At 40.8% G+C, this 24,828-nt stretch overlaps 1 protein-coding gene across 12 annotated transcripts in view; it reads left to right on the plus strand.

The window, feature by feature from the left end:
* LOC128688687 (nitric oxide synthase-interacting protein homolog) overlaps positions 1-24,828 on the plus strand; it is a 73,820-nt gene that overhangs the window by 37,248 nt on the left and 11,744 nt on the right. For 10 of the 12 annotated variants that reach the window (XM_053776674.2, XM_053776722.2, XM_053776681.2 and 7 more), the window contains one exon: positions 8,972-9,080. In XM_053776674.2, coding sequence (XP_053632649.1) covers positions 8,972-9,080 — 109 coding nt within the window. The remainder of the gene's footprint in view (positions 1-8,971; positions 9,081-24,828) is intronic. The other 2 variants (XM_053776730.2, XM_070083341.1) reach the window with 1 other exon arrangement.

Here is a 24,828-nt window from a genome sequence, read left to right on the forward strand (position 1 = left end):
AATGTACAGTGGACCTTCCCTTTTCGTTAAGCTCTGTTTTTGCTCATTTTAGTTTTTGCCAATTTTTTCTGTAAAAATATTGGCTCAGTTTTCATTGTGTTCCTCCGTTCTCATCGATGGTATGGTAAAAATATTGGTGGCTCAGTTGTCATTGCTCTCCCAAGTTCTCGTCGGTGGTATGGTAAAGGTCTGAGTGTGCTGATCACACAACCTCCCACACACCCATCCTGAGGCAGTGTTGCTTTGTTTATGGTTGAGTGAACATTACTCTGTGAGCTTATTTGAATTATTTCGTAATAATCTATTGTTCTTTGCACTTGTTTATTCTGTGTGACTAAATTAGCCACCATGGGCCCAAACAAAGCTTCTAGTGCCAGTCCTTTGGTAAAGAAGGTGAGAAACATGAAAGAATTAAAGGAAAAGTTTGTAGAAAAATACAAAAATGGTGGTGGAAGTGATGGGGGTAGAGGGTGGTAGTGGTTGTGATGGTGGTAGCAGTTGTGATGGTGGTAGTGTGTGGTAGAGGGTGGTAGTGGTTGTGATGGTGGTAGAGGGTGGTAGCAGTTGTGATGGTGGTAGAGTGTGGTAGTGATGGTGGTAGAGGGTGGTAGTGATTGTGGTAGAGGGTGGTAGTGGTTGTGATGGTGGTAGAGGGTGGTAGTGGTTGTGATGGTGGTAGAGGGTGGTAGTGATGGTATAGGGTGGTAGTGATGGTGGTAGAGGGTGGTAGTGGTTGTGATGGTGGTAGAGGGTGGAGTGATTGTGGTAGAGGGTGGTAGCAGTTGTGATGGTGGTAGAGGGTAGTAGTGGTTGTGATAGTGGTAGAGGGTGGTAGTGATGATGGTAGAGGGTGGTAGTGGTTGTGATTGTGGTAGAGGGTGGTAGTGGTTGTGATGGTAGAAGGTGGTAGTGATGGTGGTTGAGAGTGGTAGTGGTTGTGATGGTGGTAGAGGGTGGTAGTGGTGTTAGAGGGTGGTAGCAGTTGTGATGGTGGTAGAGGGTAGTAGTGGTTGTGATAGTGGTAGAGGGTGGTAGTGATGATGGTAGAGGGTGGTAGTGGTTGTGATTGTGGTAGAGGGTGGTAGTGGTTGTGATGGTAGAAGGTGGTAGTGATGGTGGTTGAGAGTGGTAGTGGTTGTGATGGTGGTAGAGGGTGGTAGTGATGGTGGTATAGGGTGGTAGTGATGGTGGTAGAGGGTGGTAGTGATGGTGGTAGAGGGTGGTAGCAGTTGTGATGGTGGTAGAGGGTAGTAGTGGTTGTGATAGTGGTAGAGGGTGGTAGTGATGATGGTAGAGGGTGGTAGTGGTTGTGATTGTGGTAGAGGGTGGTAGTGGTTGTGATGGTAGAAGGTGGTAGTGATGGTGGTTGAGAGTGGTAGTGGTTGTGATGGTGGTAGAGGGTGGTAGTGGTGTTAGAGGGTGGTAGCAGTTGTGATGGTGGTAGAGGGTGGTAGTGATGGTGGTAGAGGGTGGTAGTGATGGTGGTAGTGGGTGGTAGCAGTTGTGATGGTGGTATAGGGTGGTAGTGATGGTGGTAGAGGGTGGTAGTGATGGTGGTAGAGGGTGGTAGTGATGGTGGTAGAGGGTGGTAGCAGTTGTGATGGTGGTAGAGGGTAGTAGTGGTTGTGATGGTGGTAGAGGGTGGTAGTGGTTGTGATGGTGGTAGAGGGTGGTAGTGGTTGTGATGGTGGTAGAGGGTGGTAGTGGTTGTGATGGTGGTAGAGGGTTGTAGTGATTGTGATGGTAGAAGGTGGTAGTGAAGGTGGTTGAGGGTGGTAGTGGTTGTGATGGTGGTATAGGGTGGTTGTGATGGTGGTATAGGGTGGTAGTGATGGTGGTAGAGGGTGGTAGTGATTGTGATGGTGGTAGAGAGTTGTTGCAGTTGTGATGGTGGTAGAGGGTGGTAGTGATGGTGGTATAGGGTGGTAGCAGTTGTGATGGTGGTAGAAGGTGGTAGTGATGGTGGTATAGGGTGGTAGTGATGGTGGTAGATGGTGGTAGTGGTTGTGATGGTGGTAGAGAGTTGTTGCAGTTGTGATGGTGGTAGAGGGTGGTAGTGATGGTGGTATAGGGTGGTAGTGATGGTGGTAGAAGGTGGTAGTGGTTGTGATGGTGGTAGAGGGTGGTAGTGATGGTGGTAGAGGGTGGTAGTGATTGTGGTAGAGGGTGGTAGCAGTTGTGATGGTGGTAGAGGGCAGTAGTGGTTGTGATGGTGGTAGAGGGTGGTAGTGGTTGTGATGGTGGTAGAGGGTGGTAGTGGTTGTGATGGTAGAAGGTGGTAGTGATGGTGGTAGAGGGTGGTAGTGATGGTGGTAGAGGGTGGTAGTGATGGTGGTAGAGGGTGGTAGCAGTTGTGATGGTGGTAGAGGGTGGTAGTGATGGTGGTATAGGGTGGTAGTGATGGTGGTAGAGGGTGGTAGTGGTTGTGATGGTGGTAGAGAGTTGTTGCAGTTGTGATGGTGGTAGAGGGCAGTAGTGGTTGTGATGGTGGTAGAGGGTGGTAGTGATGGTGGTAGAGGGTGGTAGTGGTTGTGATGGTGGTAGAGGGTGGTAGTGGTTGTGATGGTAGAAGGTGGTAGTGATGGTGGTAGAGGGTGGTAGTGATGGTGGTAGAGGGTGGTAGTGATGGTGGTATAGGGTGGTAGTGATGGTGGTATAGGGTGGTAGTGATGGTGGTAGAGGGTGGTAGTGATGGTGGTAGAGGGTGGTAGTGGTTATGATGGTGGTAGAGGGTGGTAGTGATGGTGGTATAGGGTGGTAGTGGTTGTGGTGGTAGTGTTTGTGATGGTGGTAGAGGGTGGTAGTGATGGTGGTAGAGGGTGGTAGTGATTGTGGTAGAGGGTGGTAGCAGTTGTGATGGTGGTAGAGGGCAGTAGTGGTTGTGATGGTGGTAGAGGGTGGTAGTGATGGTGGTAGTGATGGTGGTAGAGGGTGGTAGTGGTTGTGATGGTGGTAGAGGGTGGTAGTGGTTGTGATGGTAGAAGGTGGTAGTGATGGTGGTAGAGGGTGGTAGTGATGGTGGTAGAGGGTGGTAGCAGTTGTGATGGTGGTAGAGGGTGGTAGTGATGGTGGTAGAGGGTGGTAGTGATGGTGGTATAGGGTGGTAGTGATGGTGGTAGAGGGTGGTAGTGATGGTGGTAGAGGGTGGTAGCAGTTGTGATTGTGGTAGAGGGTGGTAGTGATGGTGGTAGAGGGTGGTAGTGGTTGTGATTGTGGTAGAGGGTGGTAGCAGTTGTGATGATGGTAGAGGGTAGTAGTGGTTGTGATGGTGGTAGAGGGTGGTAGTGATTGTGGTAGAGGGTAGAGCAGCAAGAGCTCTCTTTATGGAAGGGGGTACCCCTTCCACACAATAGTGTAACTTCTCCATCCTCTCCCCTCCTCCTGTCTTCCATATACCAACAAGAATCCTCAATGAAGGTAAGTGTCACGTTATTATTGTTTAATACTTGATTTATCATTCTTTCGTGTGAATAGTGTTGGTGGCCTCTGCTGCCACCTTCACTACCACTAATATGTACTGCTTCTCTCAGTGGCCCTTATAAACCCAACACCACCACCACCACCACTCACTCGTCACATACGTAATGACATACATATTTTATTCATTCTAGAGTATATATCATGTTTTCTCTATAAAATGTATTTTTTGTTTATACTTTTGGATGTCTGAAACGGATTACAGTACATAATTGGATTTACATTATTTCTTATGGGGAAAATGGTTTCAGTTTTAGTCAATTTCACATTTCGTTGGACTCGGTGAAACGAATTAACAACGAAAAGGGAAGGTCCACTGTATTGTGTATGTGCTTTACACAACGAGAAACATTTCTTTTATTCATTGGAACCATGGCTAGTGCTAAAAGTAAGCAGGTTATAACAATAAATGGAAAAAAGAAATTGGAATGACTTATGCAGCAAGTAGCACCACCAAACAGTACCAGCAGGTTAGTGTGGTGACCCTGGAAATTTGAAATTATGCTAGCTGAAATTAGTGCCGAATAACTGATGGAACTGGATGTCTGATTGCTGGATATTTGAAGGTGGACCTGTACATATAAGATACTTGGCATATAAGTATTTTAAGATCAAAATACAGTGGACCCCCGGTTTACGATCACCTCCTAATGCGACCAATTATGTAAGTGTATTTATGTAGGTGCGTTTGTACGTGTATGTTTGGGGGTCTGAAATGGACTAATCTAATTCACAATATTCCTTATGGGAACAAATTCGTTCAGTACTGGCACCTGAACATACTTCTGGAATGAAATAATATCGTAAACCGGGGGTCCACTGTACTGTACTATATATGTTTTTGTATGCTTATGTAATGAGGTGTTTCTTAGCAGGTGAATAATACACTGTGTGAAAAGAGAATTGGCAAGTACAGTAAATCCTTGATTTAACAGACTAATAAGGAAAGCCAGTGGCCAGAATGATGTGATTGTAACATTAACCCTTTGACTGTGTCGGTCGTACGTATATATACATCTTACGAGCCACTGTTTTTGAAGTATATACATGTATACTCATAAATTCTAGTGGCTTCAAATCAAACAGGAGAAAGCTGAGAGAGTGGGTCTGTGTGGTCAGTGTGCACCATATAAAACAAATCCTGCACCACGCAGTGCATAATGAGAAAAAAAAACTCCGACCGTTTTTTGTAATTGAAATGCTGACTTTGAGGTCTATTTTCGTATAGTGTTTATGGTTGTATTCTCGTTTTCTTAGTCTCATTTGATAGAATGGAAAACATATTATAGAAGTAGAGGTGATTTTGATTGGTTTTACTATGAAAAGAACCTTGAAATGGAGCTCAAAGTAGGGGAAATGTTTGATTTTTGCCGATGTTCAAAAGTAAACAAATGATGTCATTTTCCAATAAATGTCCAAGTAGCCATTCTGATATGCAGTCATGAATGGGTTGACATTATTTATACAATTATTACAATATTGCAGTAGTCTGCATAACAGTAAATCTTCTATTTTTTGTTTGAAAAAAATTCAAAATAGAAAGCAAGAGTAATATCAGAGGGGCCTGGAGACATGACTGATGAACAAAGAAAATGTTATTTTAGAGCCAGGAATGTCTGCATTGTTCATTCTGGACCTTATTTTGAAATTGACCAAATTGCAAATTTCTGACCACGTTATTGGGTAGTTGAAATCAGTAAATGGGCAGTTTCCTCTACTCAGTCGATAGAAAAAAATGGAGTTCTAAAGAAATAGCTATGAGTTTGGTCAACTGGAACAATGGAATTAGCCGAAAATAGGTCTCAAAGTGGGCAAAATCGCCAATTCGTAAATATCCCTGAGGTAGCTAACTTTGTGAGAGTGTAATTCAGTCAGTTTTCCATCAAATTTTGTTCTTTTGGTGTCATTACAATTGGGAAAAGATTCTCTATCATTTCATAAGATTTTTTTTTTTTTTTTTTTTTTTTTTTTTTTTTTTTTTTTTTTTTTTTTTTTTTTTTTTTTTTTTTTTTTCAGAAATTTTGCGACACCAGGAGACACCTCAGGATTTGGGGTTGCGACAGTCAAGAGGTTAATCTAGAACTTGGACTAGTAAATTTGGGACATTGTTTCCAAATCAGTTGACCCAGTGGATTTTTTTTTTCCAATTTTTGAAGTTTGTTAAATTGTGGGTTTATTGTACAGGAGATAACCACCTTTTGCACCAGTTATGGCCAAGAAAAATGGAGCTATGCACAAAAATGTGACAGTTGGAGTGAACAACTTACAGGAAAAATTAGGTTACATTCTATGACACCTTAAAAAAAAACCTTTTTTTCAAACTTTAAAAGGTTGGTTGTTTTGACAATTTACAGTGTAGATGCTGCTTTTTGATCTTGAAAAGTTTGGAGAGGGTTTATGTTGCCCTGGTAGCCTAGTTGGATTTGGTGAAGTTTAGACTCTCAAATGTGTACAGTGTTTGAAATGGGTTATCCAAGGTTAAAGTTGCAAAATGTACTTTTTCCATGCCCATGATGTGTATGCCATCAAGATTATTTTGAAAAATATAGTGTGATATGTACCTTAAACCTAGATACAAAACTTATTAAATAAACATATATAGTACTAAAGAAAGATTGCAAAGGTTAGTGGATGAGTTTGGGAATGTGTGTAAAGGTAGAAAGTTGAAAGTGAACATAGAAAAGAGTAAGGTGATGAGGGTATCAAATGATTTAGATAAAGAAAAATTGGATATCAAATTGGGGAGGAGGAGTATGAAAGAAGTGAATGTTTTCAGATACTTGGGAGTTGACGTGTCGGCGGATGGATTTATGAAGGATGAGGTTAATCATAGAATTGATGAGGGAAAAAAGGTGAGTGGTGCATTGAGGTATATGTGGAGTCAAAAAACGTTATCTATGGAGGCAAAGAAGGGAATGTATGAAAGTATAGTAGTACCAACACTCTTATATGGGTGTGAAGCTTGGGTGGTAAATGCAGCAGCGAGGAGATGGTTGGAGGCAGTGGAGATGTCCTGTCTAAGGGCAATGTGTGGTGTAAATATTATGCAGAAAATTCGGAGTGTGGAAATTAGGAAAAGGTGTGGAGTTAATAAAAGTATTAGTCAGAGGGCAGAAGAGGGGTTGTTGAGGTGGTCTGGTCATTTAGAGAGAATGGATCAAAGTAGAATGACATGGAAAGCATATAAATCTATAGGGGAAGGAAGGCGAGGTAGGGGTCGTCCTCAAAAGGGTTGGAGAGAGGGGGTAAAGGAGGTTTTGTGGGCAAGGGGCTTGGACTTCCAGCAAGCGTGCATTAGCGTGTTAGATAGGAGTGAATGGAGACGAATGGTACTTGAGACATGACGATCTGTTGGAGTGTGAGCAGGGTAATATTTAGTGAAGGGATTCAGGGAAACCGGTTATTTTCATATAGTCGGACTTGAGTCCTGGAAATGGGAAGTACAATGCCTGCACTTTAAAGGAGGGGTTTGGGATATTGGCAGTTTGGAGGGATATGTTGTGTATCTTTATACGTATATGCTTCTAAACTGTTGTATTCTGAGCACCTCTGCAAAAGCAGTGATTATGTGTGAGTGTGGTAAAAGTGTTGAATGATGATGAAAGCATTTTCTTTTTGGGGATTTTCTTTCTTTTTTGGGTCACCCTGCCTCGGTGGGAGACGGCCGACTTGTTGAAAAAAAAAAAAATAGTACAGTTGAAAATAAATGGTATAAAATACCGACACAATGGAAACATAAACACACATGCAGTTTAATGTGATCCTTTATTGACAACGTTTCGCTCACACAGTGGGCTTTTTCAAGTCACAAACAGACCTACCTGGGTTGGAAGGTACGCGAGTATTTATAGTCAGGCTCAGAATGTTGAGGTCAGGTGGAGAATGCTGCATCTGATGATCTACCGGGTGGGGTTATAGAGTCTAAAATCTTGGGTAGCTTGGCAGGGGTATTGGACAAGTTGTGAGCAGACCTTCTGCAGTGTTCTATGTTCTTATGTGGGATAGCATGTGTTTGACATAGTTATTGTATATTCTGTAGAAAATGGGCACACACTTCTTCCATAATAAATGGACATAGCTAATATAATGCATGGGGTTATTATTTCTTCACATAGTTTTCTTGTTTATCTTTTAAAAACATTTAAAACTCACTTTTACTCCTCTCTAGCACCTCCAATATTACTAGTATTCCTTTTTTATGCCATGGTTAATATCCAGAGACAAGACAAAGTGATAAAAAAGAAAAGAAAAAATAGATTGAGCAAAGGAGGGGTGCTGATATGTTGCTGTTTTTTAACTGTAGTGTAGGCATTCCTCTGGCAAAACAGTAATGAAGTGAATGATGATAAATGTGTTTCTTCATTTTTGGGTCACTGCCTTGGTGGGAAGCAGCTAGTGCATTAGTAAAAAAAAAAAAGATTGAGCAAAAAGAGTAGGTGAGTGGAGAGGCAGCCATCTGTACCAGCCAGCCACCTCACCTCAGCATCTCTTGAAATGGTGAGTAGTGAACGTCTCCATTTAGCCACTCGTGGTTTTCATCTATTGAATCAGTGGTTCTTGATGAGTCCATGCCAAAAAAATGTGAGGTCTCAGTACATGGGTGTTCCCTTAGCTTGATTGCTAGTGCACTAAGCTCACACACTGAGGCCTGTGGGTTGATCCCTGGTACAGTTGGAAACATTAGAATGTGTTTCCTTAAGGCACCTGCTGTCCATGTTCACCTATCAGTAAAATAGGTACCTGGGTGTTAGTAGAATGGTGCAGGTTGCATCCTGGGGACAAAATTTACCTAATTTGCCCAAAATGCTTTGCATAACCGAGGGCTTTCTATATAGTAGTATGTCATTGATGTCAGCTAGGCATATATACCCTGTACATGTACTTGTAGAAATAAAGATTATTATTTTCATTATTTTTTTATTAACGCATTGGCTGTTTTCCACCAAGGCAGGGTGACCCAAGAAAGAAGAAACACTTTCATCATTGAAAAATTAGACATGTGCAACACCTGGGTATCTTTATTGTAGACTTTTCACCATCCAGTGGCTTTATCAATACAAATTCAAGGACATAATTGGAAGACAGAGGAACTATATACAAAATATGAGGTAATCAGTCCTTCAGCCATGGAGCTGGTGTGAAGAGCACCATAGTTGTGAAGATTCTGGAGCACAAGCAAGAAGGCAAGAATCTTCATGTCTACGGTGCTCTTCATACTAACCCCAAGGTTGAGGTGGAAATAGATATAGTATATATATTGCAGTAGGTAGAGGCATGAAAGGTGGCAATCTACTTTATAAATATATGTACTTCATTTACAATCATAGTGTACATTTATGCAAATTATTATTGCAAACTAACCCTTATGCATAAAAACACTGCTTTTATGCATAAGGGTTAGTTTGCATAGGCTCACCAGGATGATGATATTAATTTGCCATATTTATTAATGAGCACTCTAATCTATATTGTATGCTTTTTATTCAGACTATAGTATTCTTCTAATTCGCAGAGTGAATTAGAAGAAATTGGCGAAGCAGAAAATCGTTCACGTGTTGAGAAATTTCTGCAAACTGAAATGGCTGTTTCATCAGCTTCACAAGGTGAGAAAGCTTTGTCTGTTTTTGGTTTATAATATCAGAAAGTGTGAACAAAGTAACATTTATAAAGGGATTCAGGAAAACTGGTTAGCCAGACCTGAATCCTAAAAGTGGGAAGTACAGTGCCTGCATTGTGAAGAGGGGATTTGGATGTCGCACTTCTGAGGATCATTTGAATTGTGATGTCTTTGCACTTTTGGCAAGACAGCTATTGAATGAATGATGGTAAATTTGTTTCTTTTTATGGGTCCTCCTACTTTGGTGGAAGATGGTGGTGTCTTAAAAAATTATCACCAATGTAGAATTAATGATGATTAAATAATATATACAGTGGACCTCCGGATATCGTAGTCGTCAGATTTCGTTATATTTGGAAATCGTAATGTTTTTTCATCAAAATATTGGCTTGATCTTCATTGAGCTCGGTAATAGTCATTTGTTCTGAACGCGTCCGCGCGGCAACAGCGGCCTGACACTCAGTGTACCATTGTTCATCAACCAGTGAGCACGATCCCACACGTTTATACGATACATTTTGTATTATTTCATTCTTTTTAGTGCTTGCAGCTGCTAAATTAGCCACCATAGGCCCGAAGAAAATTCCTAGTGCCAACCAGCCCTGTGGTAAATGGCTGAGAGAGAGGGGAGAATGTGCCTTCTTCAGTGATTCTGTAATATGTTTTATTTATTTTTATTTATTATCACACCGGCCGATTCCCACCAAGGCAGGGTGGCCCGAAAAAGAAAAACTTTCACCATCATTCACTCCATCACTGTCTTGCCAGAAGGGTGCTTTACACTACAGTTTTTAAACTGCAACATTAACACCCCTCCTTCAGAGTGCAGGCACTGTACTTCCCATCTCCAGGACTCAAGTCCGGCCTGCCGGTTTCCCTGAATCCCTTCATAAATGTTACTTTGCTCACACTCCAACAGCACGTCAAGTATTAAAAACCATTTGTCTCCATTCACTCCTATCAAACACGCTCACGCATGCCTGCTGGAAGTCCAAGCCCCTCGCACACAAAACCTCCTTTACCCCCTCCCTCCAACCCTTCCTAGGCCGACCCCTACCCCGCCTTCCTTCCACTACAGACTGATACACTCTTGAAGTCATTCTGTTTCGCTCCATTCTCTCTACATGTCCGAACCACCTCAACAACCCTTCCTCAGCCCTCTGGACAACAGTTTTGGTAATCCCGCACCTCCTCCTAACTTCCAAACTACGAATTCTCTGCATTATATTCACACCACACATTGCCCTCAGACATGACATCTCCACTGCCTCCAGCCTTCTCCTCGCTGCAACATTCATCACCCACGCTTCACACCCATATAAGAGCGTTGGTAAAACTATACTCTCATACATTCCCCTCTTTGCCTCCAAGGACAAAGTTCTTTGTCTCCACAGACTCCTAAGTGCACCACTCACTCTTTTTCCCTCATCAATTCTATGATTCACCTCATCTTTCATAGACCCATCCGCTGACACGTCCACTCCCAAATATCTGAATACGTTCACCTCCTCCATACTCTCTCCCTCCAATCTGATATTCAATCTTTCATCACCTAATCTTTTTGTTATCCTCATAACCTTACTCTTTCCTGTATTCACCTTTAATTTTCTTCTTTTGCACACCCTACCAAATTCATCCACCAATCTCTGCAACTTCTCTTCAGAATCTCCCAAGAGCACAGTGTCATCAGCAAAGAGCAGCTGTGACAACTCCCACTTTGTGTGTGATTCTTTATCTTTTAACTCCACGCCTCTTGCCAAGACCCTCGCATTTACTTCTCTTACAACCCCATCTATAAATATATTAAACAACCACGGTGACATCACACATCCTTGTCTAAGGCCTACTTTTACTGGGAAAAAATTTCCCTCTTTCCTACATACTCTAACTTGAGCCTCACTATCCTCGTAAAAACTCTTCACTGCTTTCAGTAACCTACCTCCTACACCATACACTTGCAACATCTGCCACATTGCCCCCCTATCCACCCTGTCATACGCCTTTTCCAAATCCATAAATGCCACAAAGACCTCTTTAGCCTTATCTAAATACTGTTCACTTATATGTTTCACTGTAAACACCTGGTCCACACACCCCCTACCTTTCCTAAAGCCTCCTTGTTCATCTGCTATCCTATTCTCCGTCTTACTCTTAATTCTTTCAATTATAACTCTACCATACACTTTACCAGGTACACTCAACAGACTTATCCCCCTATAATTTTTGCACTCTCTTTTATCCCCTTTGCCTTTATACAAAGGAACTATGCATGCTCTCTGCCAATCCCTAGGTACCTTACCCTCTTCCATACATTTATTAAATAATTGCACCAACCACTCCAAAACTATATCCCCACCTGCTTTTAACATTTCTATCTTTATCCCATCAATCCCGGCTGCCTTACCCCCTTTCATTTTACCTACTGCCTCACGAACTTCCCCCACACTCACAACTGGCTCTTCCTCACTCCTACAAGATGTTATTCCTCCTTGCCCTATACACGAAATCACAGCTTCCCTATCTTCATCAACATTTAACAATTCCTCAAAATATTCCTTCCATCTTCCCAATACCTCTAACTCTCCATTTAATAACTCTCCTCTCCTATTTTTAACTGACAAATCCATTTGTTCTCTAGGCTTTCTTAACTTGTTAATCTCACTCCAAAACTTTTTCTTATTTTCAACAAAATTTGTTGATAACATCTCACCCACTCTCTCATTTGCTCTCTTTTTACATTGCTTCACCACTCTCTTAACTTCTCTCTTTTTCTCCATATACTCTTCCCTCCTTGCATCACTTCTACTTTGTAAAAACTTCTCATATGCTAACTTTTTCTCCCTTACTACTCTCTTTACATCATCATTCCACCAATCGCTCCTCTTCCCTCCTGCACCCACTTTCCTGTAACCACAAACTTCTGCTGAACTCTCTAACACTACATTTTTAAACCTACCCCATACCTCTTCGACCCCATTGCCTATGCTCTCATTAGCCCATCTATCCTCCAATAGCTGTTTATATCTTACCCTAACTGCCTCCTCTTTTAGTTTATAAACCTTCACCTCTCTCTTCCCTGATGCTTCTATTCTCCTTGTATCCCATCTACCTTTTACTCTCAGTGTAGCTACAACTAGAAAGTGATCTGATATATCTGTGGCCCCTCTATAAACATGTACATCCTGAAGTCTACTCAACAGTCTTTTATCTACCAATACATAATCCAACAAACTACTGTCATTTCGCCCTACATCATATCGTGTATACTTATTTATCCTCTTTTTCTTAAAATATGTATTACCTATAACTAAACCCCTTTCTATACAAAGTTCAATCAAAGGGCTCCCATTATCATTTACACCTGGCACCCCAAACTTACCTACCACACCCTCTCTAAAAGTTTCTCCTACTTTAGCATTCAAGTCCCCTACCACAATTACTCTCTCACTTGGTTCAAAGGCTCCTATACATTCACTTAACATCTCCCAAAATCTCTCTCTCTCCTCTGCATTCCTCTCTTCTCCAGGTGCATACACGCTTATTATGACCCACTTCTCGCATCCAACCTTTACTTTAATCCACATAATTCTTGAATTTACACATTCATATTCTCTTTTCTCCTTCCATAACTGATCATTTAACATTACTGCTACCCCTTCCTTTGCTCTAACTCTCTCAGATACTCCAGATTTAATCCCATTTATTTCCCCCCACTGAAACTCTCCTACCCCCTTCAGCTTTGTTTCGCTTAGGGCCAGGACATCCAACTTCTTTTCATTCATAACATCAGCAATCATCTGTAATATGTATGATACTAAAGCAGCAGGAGTCGATAAAGGCTATAGCTCCAGCCAGTGATAAAGTGTGGCAGTAACAGTGTAGCAAGTAGGTTAAGCGATTAACCCTTTCAGGGTTGAGAGGCCCTCTCCTAAACTTGTTCTCAGGGTCGAAAATTTTTTGGAAAAAAAAAAAATTATTTTTTTCTTATGAAATGATAGAGAATCTTTTCCCGATCATAATGACACCAAAAATATGAAATTTGATGGAAAACTTACGCAATTATGCTCTCGCGAAGTTAGCGCATCGGTGATTTCGCCCAATTTGAGCCCTGTTACGGCCAATTTCAGTGTACTAGTCGACAAAAAACATATGTACAGTGGACCCCCGCTTAACGATCACCTCCAAATGCGTCCAATTATGTAAGTGTATTTATGTAAGTGCGTTTGTACGTGTATGTTTGGGGGTCTGAAATGGACTAATCTACTTCACAATATTCCTTATGGGAAAAAATTCGGTCAGTACTGGCACCTGAACATACTACTGGAATGAAAAAAGTTCGTTAACCGGGGGTCCACTGTATTTTGCTAGAACTCCATTTTTTTTTCTATCAAATGAGTACAAGAAACCACCCATTTACCAGTTTCAAGTATCCAATAAAGTGATCAGAAATTGGCAATTTTGCCAGTTTCACACAAATTTCAGAAGATGCCAATTTACAAATAGGGTCCAGAATAAGCAAGACAGACATTTCTGGCACTAAAATAACATTTTCTCTGTTCATTAGTCACGTCCCCAATCCCCTCTTACATCTCTTGCTTTCCACTTTGAATTTTTATTCTCACAAAAAATAGATTTACTGTTATGCAGACTACTGCATTAGTGTAGAAATGGTATAAATAATATCAGTGCACTTGTGAAAGAATATTAGACTCACCATTTGACGTGTATTGGATGCTTGGCATGATTTGTTTACTTTTGAAATTTGGTAAAAATCGAACATTTCTGCTAATTTGAGCTCAATTTCAAGATACTTTTCATTGTGAAACCAATCAAAATCATCTCAATTTCTGTAATATGTCTTCCATTCTATAAAATGAGACCAGGAAAACTAGAATATAACCATAAATACCATACGAAAATACAGTGCAAAGTCTGTTTTAAACCAAAAACATGGTCAAAGTTTTTTCTCATTATGCACTGTGTGTTGCAGGATTTTTTTTATACTGCGCACACTGACCACATAGACCCATTCTTTCATATGTAGCCATACCAGCTTTCTCTCACTAGATTTGAAGGCGCTAGAATTTATGCGTTCAAATACGTCAATAACCCTGATGCGTAAGCCGTACTAGTACGTCAGAAACCCTGAAAGGGTTAATCGATAGAAAAAGGACAGCATGAAAGAGACTCCTCCAGTGTTGTTGGAGGAGTCAGTTTTCATGCTATAGGGCTACTGACTAGCACCACTGCCTCTGCTGTCGCCTTCACCACCACTATGTAAGGCTTATCTTTCAGTGGCCCTTATACACCCAACAACAAACAACACAACAACACTCGTCACATATGTAATGACATATTTTATTCATTCTGGAGTATATATCATGTTTCTATGTTATTAATATTGTTTATTATGTCATATCAGATGAATTGTGCTAGATAAATAAGCCATATTAGTGTCATATCGAAGGACTATCTTGTCCTGTCTCCCAACACACTCCCCTGCTGCCGCCACAATTCCTAACATATGCCAGAAACAAACCTCTCTGGAACACTTTTTTGAGTGACAGGGGTCCAGTGACTCTCAAGCTGGTCCTAGTGGCATTAAAAACAAAGAAGAGAAGTAACCTCGGAACAGGACTTGGTACCTGAAGTCTTTATGGAAGGGGATTCTCCTTCCAAACAGTAATTTCTCCATCTTCCCTACTCCCGTCTTCAATACAATAAGAAGAGTCTTCACTAAAGGTAAATGTCATATTATTGTTTTATTCTTCATGTCTCATTGTTTTCTGTGTAGGTACAGTGGAACCGCTACTTACGAGTTTAATCCATTCCATGACCTTGGTTGCATCTGGATTTGCTCGTTTGCGGAGTCAATTTTTCTCATTTAAACTAAGTGAAATGGAATTAATTAATTCCAGTGGAATTCCAGGCACGAGAAAATACTTCAATAATTTCCCTAATATAAACTCTATAGCTTATTTTTATCACAGTTCATGTAATATGACATAATAAACAATATTAATAACATAGAAACATGATATATACATTAGTATGAATAAAGTAGATGTCATTACATATGTGGCTAGTGGTGGTGACAGCTGCCATTGTTGTTTGAGGTTTATAGGGCTGCCACAGCAGCCATTTCTGCTCTTGATTACATGTGTAGAGAACCTAGGATAGCCCAAAAAAGTTAGAGCAACTTAAAAGTGCTTCACTCTTAATGCTACACTTAAATGCTAAACTCTTAATGCTGCAATTTGCCACTGCTGCTCCATGTTGTCCGCCACTGCTACCTTATGTTGTCTGCCACTGCTACCTTACGTTGTCTGCCACTGCTGCTTGATGTTGTCTGCCACTGCTGCTTGATGTCTGCCACTGCTGCTTGATGTTGTCTGCCACTGCTGCTTGATGTTGTCTGCCACTGCTGCTTGATGCTGTCTGCCACTGCTGCTTGATGTTGTCTGCCACTGCTGTTTGATGTTGTCTGCCACTGATATCATATGTTGTCTGCCACTGCTGTTTCATGTTGTGTGCCACTGCGACCTCATGATGTGTGCCACTGCTACTTCGTGAAGTCTGCCACTGCTGCTTCATGTTGTTTGCCACTGCTACCTCATGATGTCTGCCACTGCTGCTTCATGTTGTCTGCCACTGATACCTTACGTTGTCTGCCACTGCTGCTTCATGTTGTCTGCCACTGCTACCTCAAGATGTCTGCCACTGCTGCTTCATGTTGTCTGCTACTGCTGCATCAGTGTTCGCATCGCTATTGGGCCGTGCGGACGTGCTGCGCAGTAGCCCCTGATTGAGTTGGCTTTTGCGCAGTGGTGACGTGTACTTAGCTCTGTGAAGACCTGTTTGCGCGCTCTCTACGAATTGAAGCAAGATGCCCTCCATCGAGCAACTTTACCAACAGCTTAAGGAAGAATTGAGGATGGCGAAGATGGAGATTCGGCGACTGACCGAGGAAAACAAGAAGATTCGTAGTAGTCCTCCTGTTTTTAGTCCTCAGGTCAAGAAGGGAAACTGGTCAGTGGCTGGACAGCAGGGAACGAAGTTGACAATCAAGAAGACGAATGGAAAGGTAGAAACGATGAAGAAGAAAGAGACTGCCGTGGAAACTGTTGTGGAAACATCTAATACATTCTCAGTGCTACCCGACGAATGTGAGTCGACTACTGGGAACGAACGTCACGACGAACGACACCAAGGAAGGTAAGAATATTGTTGTTGGGGATAGCCAAGTTAGGTATATGGATAGGGCATTCTGCTTGAAGGACAGGAGTAGGAGACAGAGAGTTTGCTTTCCTGGGGCTGGGATGGAGGATATTGTTAGCCGTCTGGATGACATCATGAGAGGTATTGGGAGCAATCCTATTATCTGTCTCAGTGCTGGAGGCAACGATGTTGGCAGATGTAGGAGTGAAGACCTGATTAGCAGGTATAGGTCAGCAATAGAAATAATTAGGAGTAAGGGTGGGAACCCTGTCATATGTGGTATTTTGCCAAGGAGAGGAGTTGGAAATGAATGGTTGTTCAGGGCAATTGGTGTCAATTGCTGGCTGGACAAATACTGTAAGGAAAATGCGGTAACATTCATTGACAACTGGGACCTCTTCTATGGCAGAAATGACATGTATGCCAGGGATGGGGTTCACTTATCTAGGTCTGGGGTGGTAGCACTGGCAACTGCAGTGGAGGGAGCAGTTAGGACTTTAAACTAGGAATAGTTAGTGGTATGGGTTTTGGCAGGAAAACAGTGAAGTCCCAGTGTAGTAATATTACGAGTTCTATGGGAACTAGTAATAAGCAGAACGAGGTAGATATTGAAAAGCGAGGGACTTTGGGTGATAAGGACAGTAATAGGTTTAGTAGAAAAACAGAAATGAGCAGGAAGGGTAAAGAGAAAGGAGAGTCTTTCAGTGTTTATTATGCTAATTGCCGTAGTGCTAGGAATAAGATGGACGAGTTGAGATTAGTTGCTAGTGCAGGTAACATTGATGTATTTGCCTTAACTGAGACGTGGTTTAATTCAAAAAGTCGGGACATGCCTGCGGAATGTCATATTCAGGGTTTTAAATTGTTCCAAGTAGATAGAAGTATCGGGAAGGGGGGTGGGGTGGCATTGTATGTCCGAGATCGCTTGAACTGTTGCATAAAAATGGGTATTAAGTCTGAAGTAACACATACAGAGTCTGTTTGGATAGAATTTTCAGAGGGGCATGAAAAACTGATTTTAGGAGTGATATACCGTTCCCCAAACTTAGATAGGGACCAAGGGAGACTACTATGGGAGGAAATTGTTAAGGCCACAAGGCATGATAATGTAGTAATTCTAGGAGACTTTAACTTTAGTCATATTGATTGGAATTTCTTGACTGGGAATTTAGAATCATATGACTTCTTAGAAGTAGTTCAGGATTGTTTTTTGAAGCAGTTTGTGACAGAACCTACAAGGGGAAATAACCTGCTTGACTTAGTTATGGCAAACAATGAATCCCTTGTTAATAATTTAGAAATTTCAGAGGAACGGGGTGCTAGCGACCACAAATCAATTACATTTAGCATTGAATGGAAGTACGATAGTAGTGATAACTCGGTAACAGTCCCAGATTTTCGCTTAGCAGATTACGATGGGCTTAGAGAACACTTATCATCTGTTGACTGGGGTAACGAAGTGAGCTATCAATATGACAGTTTTCTGAACACTATACATGCTGCTCAAAGAACGTTTATCCCATATAAAGAAATTAGATCAAATAGAAATGACCCAAAATGGATGAATAATAGGCTCAAATATCTACTAGGGCATAAGAAAGGAATTTATAGGCGTATCAAAAGAGGTGAGGGTCATCTTATGAATCAGTATATTGACATTAAGAGGGACATTAAAAAGGGGATAAGAAAAGCTAAAAGGGACTATGAAATTAAAGTTGCTAGGGATTCTAAAACTAACCCAAAAAGTTTTTTCCAGGTCTATAAAACAAAAGTTAGAGATAAGATAGGTCCCCTTAAAAATAACTATGGGCACCTTACTGACAAAGAGAATGAAATGTGCTCGATTTTTAATAATTATTTTCTCTCAGTTTTTACTGTGGGCTAGAAGAAGATAAATTATGTAACATCACAGTCACTAGTGAAATGGTTGTGAAGCAGATAGACAGATTGAAGCAAAATAAGTCGCCGGGTCCTGATGAGGTTTTTTCAAGGGTTCTTAAGGAATGCAAAATGGAACTCTGTGAACCATTAACTAATATTTTTAATTTATCTCTTCAAACAGGTGTAGTGTCTGATATGTGGAAGATGGCTAATGTAATTCCTATTTTTAAAACGGGGGACAAGTCGTTACCATCAAATTACCGCCCAATAAGCCTGACCTCAATTGTAGGCAAATTACTAGAGTCAATTATAGCTGAGATTATAAGAAGCCATCTCGATAAGCATAGCTTGATTAATGATATTCAGCATGGATTCACAAGAGGCCGGACTTGTCTAACTAATTTATTAACTTTCTTCAGTAAAGCTTTTGAGGCTGTTGACCACGATAAAGAATTTGATATTATTTACTTAGATTTTAGTAAGGCTTTTGATAGAGTTCCGCACCATAGACTGTTAAAGAAAGTGGCAGCTCATGGCATTGGGGGAAAAGTGCTCTCGTGGATCGAGTCATGGCTCATTGACAGGAAGCAGAGAGTGTCCATAAATGGGGTTAAATCCGAGTGGGGATCTGTAACAAGTGGCGTTCCACAGGGATCAGTCTTGGGCCCGTTGTTGTTTATAATATATATCAATGATCTTGATGAGGGAATTACTAGCGATATGAGCAAATTCGCCGATGACACAAAGATAGGTAGGATAATTGACTCAAACGTAGATGTTATGGAACTTCAGGAGGATTTAAACAAACTCTATTCTTGGTCAGAAAAGTGGCAGATGCAGTTCAATGTAGATAAATGCAAGGTTCTGAAGCTTGGGAGCGCCCATAACCCTAGTACTTATAAGTTAAATGATGTAGAACTTAGCCATACAGATTGCGAAAAGGACTTGGGGGTTATGGTGAGCAGCAACCTTAAACCAAGACAGCAATGCCTAAGCGTACGTAATAAGGCAAATAGATTACTGGGATTTATATCAAGAAGTGTAAGCAACAGAAATCCAGAGGTCATACTGCAGCTTTATACATCATTAGTAAGGCCTCACCTAGATTATGCAGCTCAGTTCTGGTCTCCATATTACAGAATGGACATAATTCGTTAGAAAACTTTCAGCGTAGGATGACTAAATTAATACATAGCATTAGAAATCTTCCTTATGAAGAAAGATTGAAGACTCTTAAATTACATTCACTTGTTAGACGAAGAATGAGGGGAGACCTGATCGAAGTGTATAAGTGGAAGATAGGTATTAATAAAGGGGATATTAATAAGGTCTTGAGGATGTCTCTCCAAGAGAGAACCCACAGTAATGGATTTAAATTAGATAAGTTTAGATTTAGAAAGGACATAGGAAAGTATTGGTTTGGAAATAGGGTAGTTGATGAGTGGAACAGTCTACCTAGTTGGGTTATTGAGGCTGGGACTTTGGGTAGTTTCAAATTTAGGTTGGATAAGTACATGAGTGGGAGGGGTTGGATTTGAGTGGGACTTTCACATCAGAGCTTATTTCTTGGGTGGCATTGAAAATTGGGTTGGGCAAATGTTTTGTTAGTGGGATGAATTGTAAAGGACCTGCCTAGTATGGGCCAACAGGCCTCCTGCAGTGTTCCTCCTCTCTTATGTTCTTATGTTCTTATGTTGTCTGCCACTGCTACCTCATGATGTTTGCCACTGCTACCTCATGATGTCTGCCACTGCTGCTTCATGTTGTCTGCCACTGCTACCTCATGTTGTCTGCCACTGCTACCTCATGATGTCTGCCACTGCTGCTTCATGTTGTCTGCCACTGCTGCTTCATGTTGTCTGCCACTGATGCTTCATATTGTCTGCCACTGCTACCTCATGATGTCTGCTCCCACTTTTGCTGGCGTGTTGAAGAGCTTTCCAATATGGGAAGGTTGAGGGCAGTGCCAGTTGGACAGATATTGGACAGTGACGTCATTTGTTTGCTCTTGAACATCGCCAAAGAATCAAACATTTCTGCTACTTTGAGCTCAATTTCAAGGTACTTTTCGTTGTGAAACCAATCAAAATCATATATATTTCTGTAGTATATCTTCCATTCTATCAAATGAGACCAAAAAAACCGAGAACACAATCATGAAAACCATACGAAAATATACCACTAAGGGGAGGCTAATGGCTGAGAAGTGAACTCTGTTATTTATGGTCCGATTTCTTTCATTTTTGGTGTAAGCTAAGAAGCCTCTTTCCATCATACATTGCCCAAGTTTCAATCAGATAATCCAACAAACAACTGAGATCCAATCTCCTAGATCAAGAGCAAGAGCCCCTCAACAGCGTCAAGGAACCTCCCTGGAGGCCTGCTCGCATCTGGAAATTTCACTCGCGTCTGGAAGCAAAAAATTGACCAAACGACTGCTCGTATCTGGAAAACTCGCACTCGTAAGTAGAGGCTCCACTGTATATTTCATATAAAAAATTTATTTTTTAATACTTTTGGGTGTCTGAAATGGATTAATTGGATTTACATTATTTCTTATGGGGAAAATGAATTTGGAAATCGTCAAATTCAGCTTCAGTCACACTCTCTGGAACAGATTAATTACGATAACTGAGGGTCCACTGTATTTGCCTTAACATGTTTCATAAGGCAGCTTCTCTGAGATTTTGTATACATATACAGTGGACCCCCGATTAACGATCTTTTTTCATTCCAGAAGTATGTTCAGGTACCAGTACTGACTGAATTTGTTCCCATAAGGAATATTGTGAAGTAGATTAGTCCATTTCAGACCCCCAAACATACACGTACAAACGCACTTACATAAATACACTTACATAATTGGTCGCATTTGGAGGTGATCGTTAAGCGGGGGTCCACTGTACAGTATTTCATTAAACAGTAACACAAGTACAACATCGTTTTTCTGGCATTGGATGGTCTGGCACCTGTTTTACTCTGGACAAAATTTCAAGGGCAGCTGCAGATGTCATTGTATACACACAATGCCATTTGTGCTCATAGTGTTTACACGACAGGTGTTGCTGGTGGTCTCTTAAATTTGTGTGATTCTTAGTATATTTTACTAACATTTTCATGGACCTGTAGAGCTAATCACACAAGTCTGGAAGTTGACTGTTGTCAGGATTACTGTTTTATTATGGATTTCTGATGTTGTAGGGGAGGACATCCAGAGTACTTCTTCTTTTTCTAGTTCTCTGTAGAATACATGATGGTTCTAGAGACTAAGATAATGAATCACTGATCTTCACAAGCAAGGTTGTGAGCATTAACCCTTTGAGGGTCGACAGGCCCTCTCCGAAACTCGTTCTCAGGGTCGGCCAAATTTAAAAAAAAAAAAAAATTATTTTCTCTTATGAAAAGATAGAGAATCTTTTCCCGATCATAAAGACACCAAAAGTTTGAAATTTGATAGAAAACTTACGGAATTATGCTCTCACAAAGTTAGCGGTCTCGGCGATGTTTACGCATCGGCGATTTTGCCTACTTTGAGCCCCATTTTCGGCCAATTTCACTGTACTAGTCGACAAAAAACATGAATATTTCGCTAGAACTCCATTTTTTCTATCGAATGGGTGCAAGAAACCACTCATTTATGAAATTCAACTATCCAGTACAGTGGTCAGAATTTAGCAATTTTGCCAATTTCACACAAATTTCAAAAGATGCCAATTTCCGAATAGGGTCCAGAATAAACAAGAAAGACATTCCTGGCACTAAAATGACATTTCCTCTAGTCATTAGTCATGTCTCAAGGCCCCTCTTATATTCTTTTGCTTTCCACTTTGAATTTTTATTTTCACAAAAAATATAAGATTTACTGTTATGCAGACTACTGCATTAGTGTAAAAAATGGTATAAATATTATTGGTGCACTTGTGAAAGAATATTAGACTCACCAGTTGACGTGTATTGCACGCTTGGCACGATTTGTTTACTTTTGAAGTTTGGTAAAAATCGAACATTTCTGCTACTTTGAGCTCAATTTCAAGGCACCTTTCTTTGTAAAACCAGTCAAAATCATCTCAATTTCTGTAATATGTCTTCCATTCTATAAAATGAGACCAAGAAAACTAGAATACAACAATAAATACCATACGAAAATACACTGCAAAGTCGCTGATTTATTAAAAAAAAATGGTAAAAGTTTTTTTTTTCTCATTATGCACTGTGTGCTGCAGGATTTTTTTTAGACTGTGCACACTGACCACATAGACCCATTCTTTCATATGAAGGCCTACCAGCTTTCTCCCACTAGATTTGAGGCCGCTAGAATTTATGAGTACTAGTACGTCAAAAACCCCTACGCGTAAGACGTACTAGTACGACGAAAACCCTCAAAGGGTTAAATGTCCTAAAATTACTGAGAATACAGTACTACGTATATATAGAGGGAGGGAGGGAGGGAGGGGTTTGGGATATTGGCTGTTTGGAGGGACACCTAAACTGTCATCTGAGTGCCTCTTCAAAAACAGTGATTAATATGTATGAATGATGGTGAAAGTGTTGAATGATGATGAAAGTTTTTTTTTCTTTTTGGGGTTTTCTTTCCTTTTGGGTCACCCTGCCTCGGTGAGAAACGGCTGACATGTAAAAAAAAAAAATAAGAGATGAATGCCTAATGTATGTTTAGAGTTTCATCCATTCTCAGCTTATAGCTTAAACAAAATCATACTTCGCACTTCCATTTGAGAGATGATTATTATTATTTTTTTTTTTTGTTTTTAACCCGTAAACGGTCCAAACGTATATATATGTTTTTACCACTAGTGCCCCAAACGTATATATACGTTTTATGTGTCCTACATTTAACATTGCCACGATAAGCCTGAGTCGCCTAGACATGTGAGAATGGGTGTGAGCACTCACTGTGCACCATATTAAAATAATTGGGGATGCCTGGGTACCATATGCTCTTTTTTCCTATTAAAAAACAACAATGCTTTTTTTTCTCAAAAAAGTTGGGGCAGTACGGTAGTGAACGTATATATACGTTTGGACCGTTTACGGGTTAACAAGTCGGCCGTCTCCCACTGAGGCAGGGTGACCCAAAAAGAAAATACTTTCGTCATCATTCAACACTTTCACCTCACTCACACATAATCACTGTTTTTGCAGAGGTGCTCAGAACACAACAGTTTAGAAGCATATACGTATAAAGATACACAACATATCCCTCCAAACTGCTAATATCCCGAAACCCCTCCTTTAGAGTGCAGGCATTGTACTTCCCATTTCCAGGACTCAAGTCCGGCTATATAAAAATAACCGGTTTCCCTGAATCCCTTCACTAAATATTAACCTGCTCACACTCCAACAGATCGTCAGGTCCCAAATACCATTCATCTCCATTCACTCCTATCGAACATGCTCATGCACGCCTGCTGGAAGTCCAAGCCCCTCGCCCATAAAACCTCCCTTACCCCTTCCTTCCAACCTTTTCGAGGACGACCCCTACCCCGTCTTCCTTCTCCTACAGATTCAAATGCTCTCCATGTCATTCTGCTTTGATCCATTCTCTCTAAATGACCAAACCACCTCAACAACTCCTCTTCAGCCCTTTGACTAATACTTTTATTAACTCCACACCTTCTCCTAATTTCCACACTCCGAATTTTCTGCATAATATTTACACCACACATTGCCCTTAGACAGGACATCTCCACTGCCTCCAACTGTCTCCTTGCTGCTGCATTCACAAACCAAGCTTCACACCCATATAAGAGTGTTGGTACTACTATATTTTCATACATTCCCTTCTTTGCCTCCGTAGATAACGTTTTTTGACTCCACATATACCTCAACGCACCACTCACCTTTTTTCCCTCATCAATTCTATGATTAACCTCATCCTTCATAAATCCATCCGCCGACACGTCAACTCCCAAGTGTCTGAAAACATTCACTTCTTCCATACTCCTCCTCCCCAATTTGATATCCAATTTTTCTTTATCTAAATCATGTGATACCCTCATCACCTTACTCTTTTCATGTTCACTTTCAACTTTCAACTTTTACACACACTCCCAAACTCATCCACTAATCTTTGCAATTTTTCTTTAGAATCTCCCATAAGCACAGTATCATCAGCAAAAAGTAACTGTGTCAATTTCCATTTTGTATTTGATTCCCCATAATTTAATCCCACCCCTCTCCCAAACACCCTAGCATTTACTTCTTTTACAACCCCATCTATAAATATATTAAACAACCATGGTGACATTACACATCCCTGTCTAAGACCTATTCTTACTGGGAAGTAGTCTCCCTCTCTTCTACACACCCTAATCTGAGCCTCACTAGCCTCATAAAATCTCTTTACAGCATTTAATAACTTACCACCTATTCCATATACTTGCAACATCTGCCACATTGCTCCCCTATCCACTCTATCATATGCCTTTTCTAAATCCATAAATGCAATAAAAACTTCCCTACCTTTATCTAAATACTATTCACATATATGATTCAATGTAAACACTTGATCTACACATCCCCTACCCACTCTGAAACCTCCTTGCTCATCTGCAATCCTACATTCTGTCTTATCTCTAATTCTTTCAATTATAACCCTACCATACACTTTTCCTGGT

This window comes from Cherax quadricarinatus, chromosome 1, assembly GCF_038502225.1.
Source record: "Cherax quadricarinatus isolate ZL_2023a chromosome 1, ASM3850222v1, whole genome shotgun sequence".
NCBI classification, from domain to species: Eukaryota; Metazoa; Arthropoda; class Malacostraca; order Decapoda; family Parastacidae; genus Cherax; species Cherax quadricarinatus.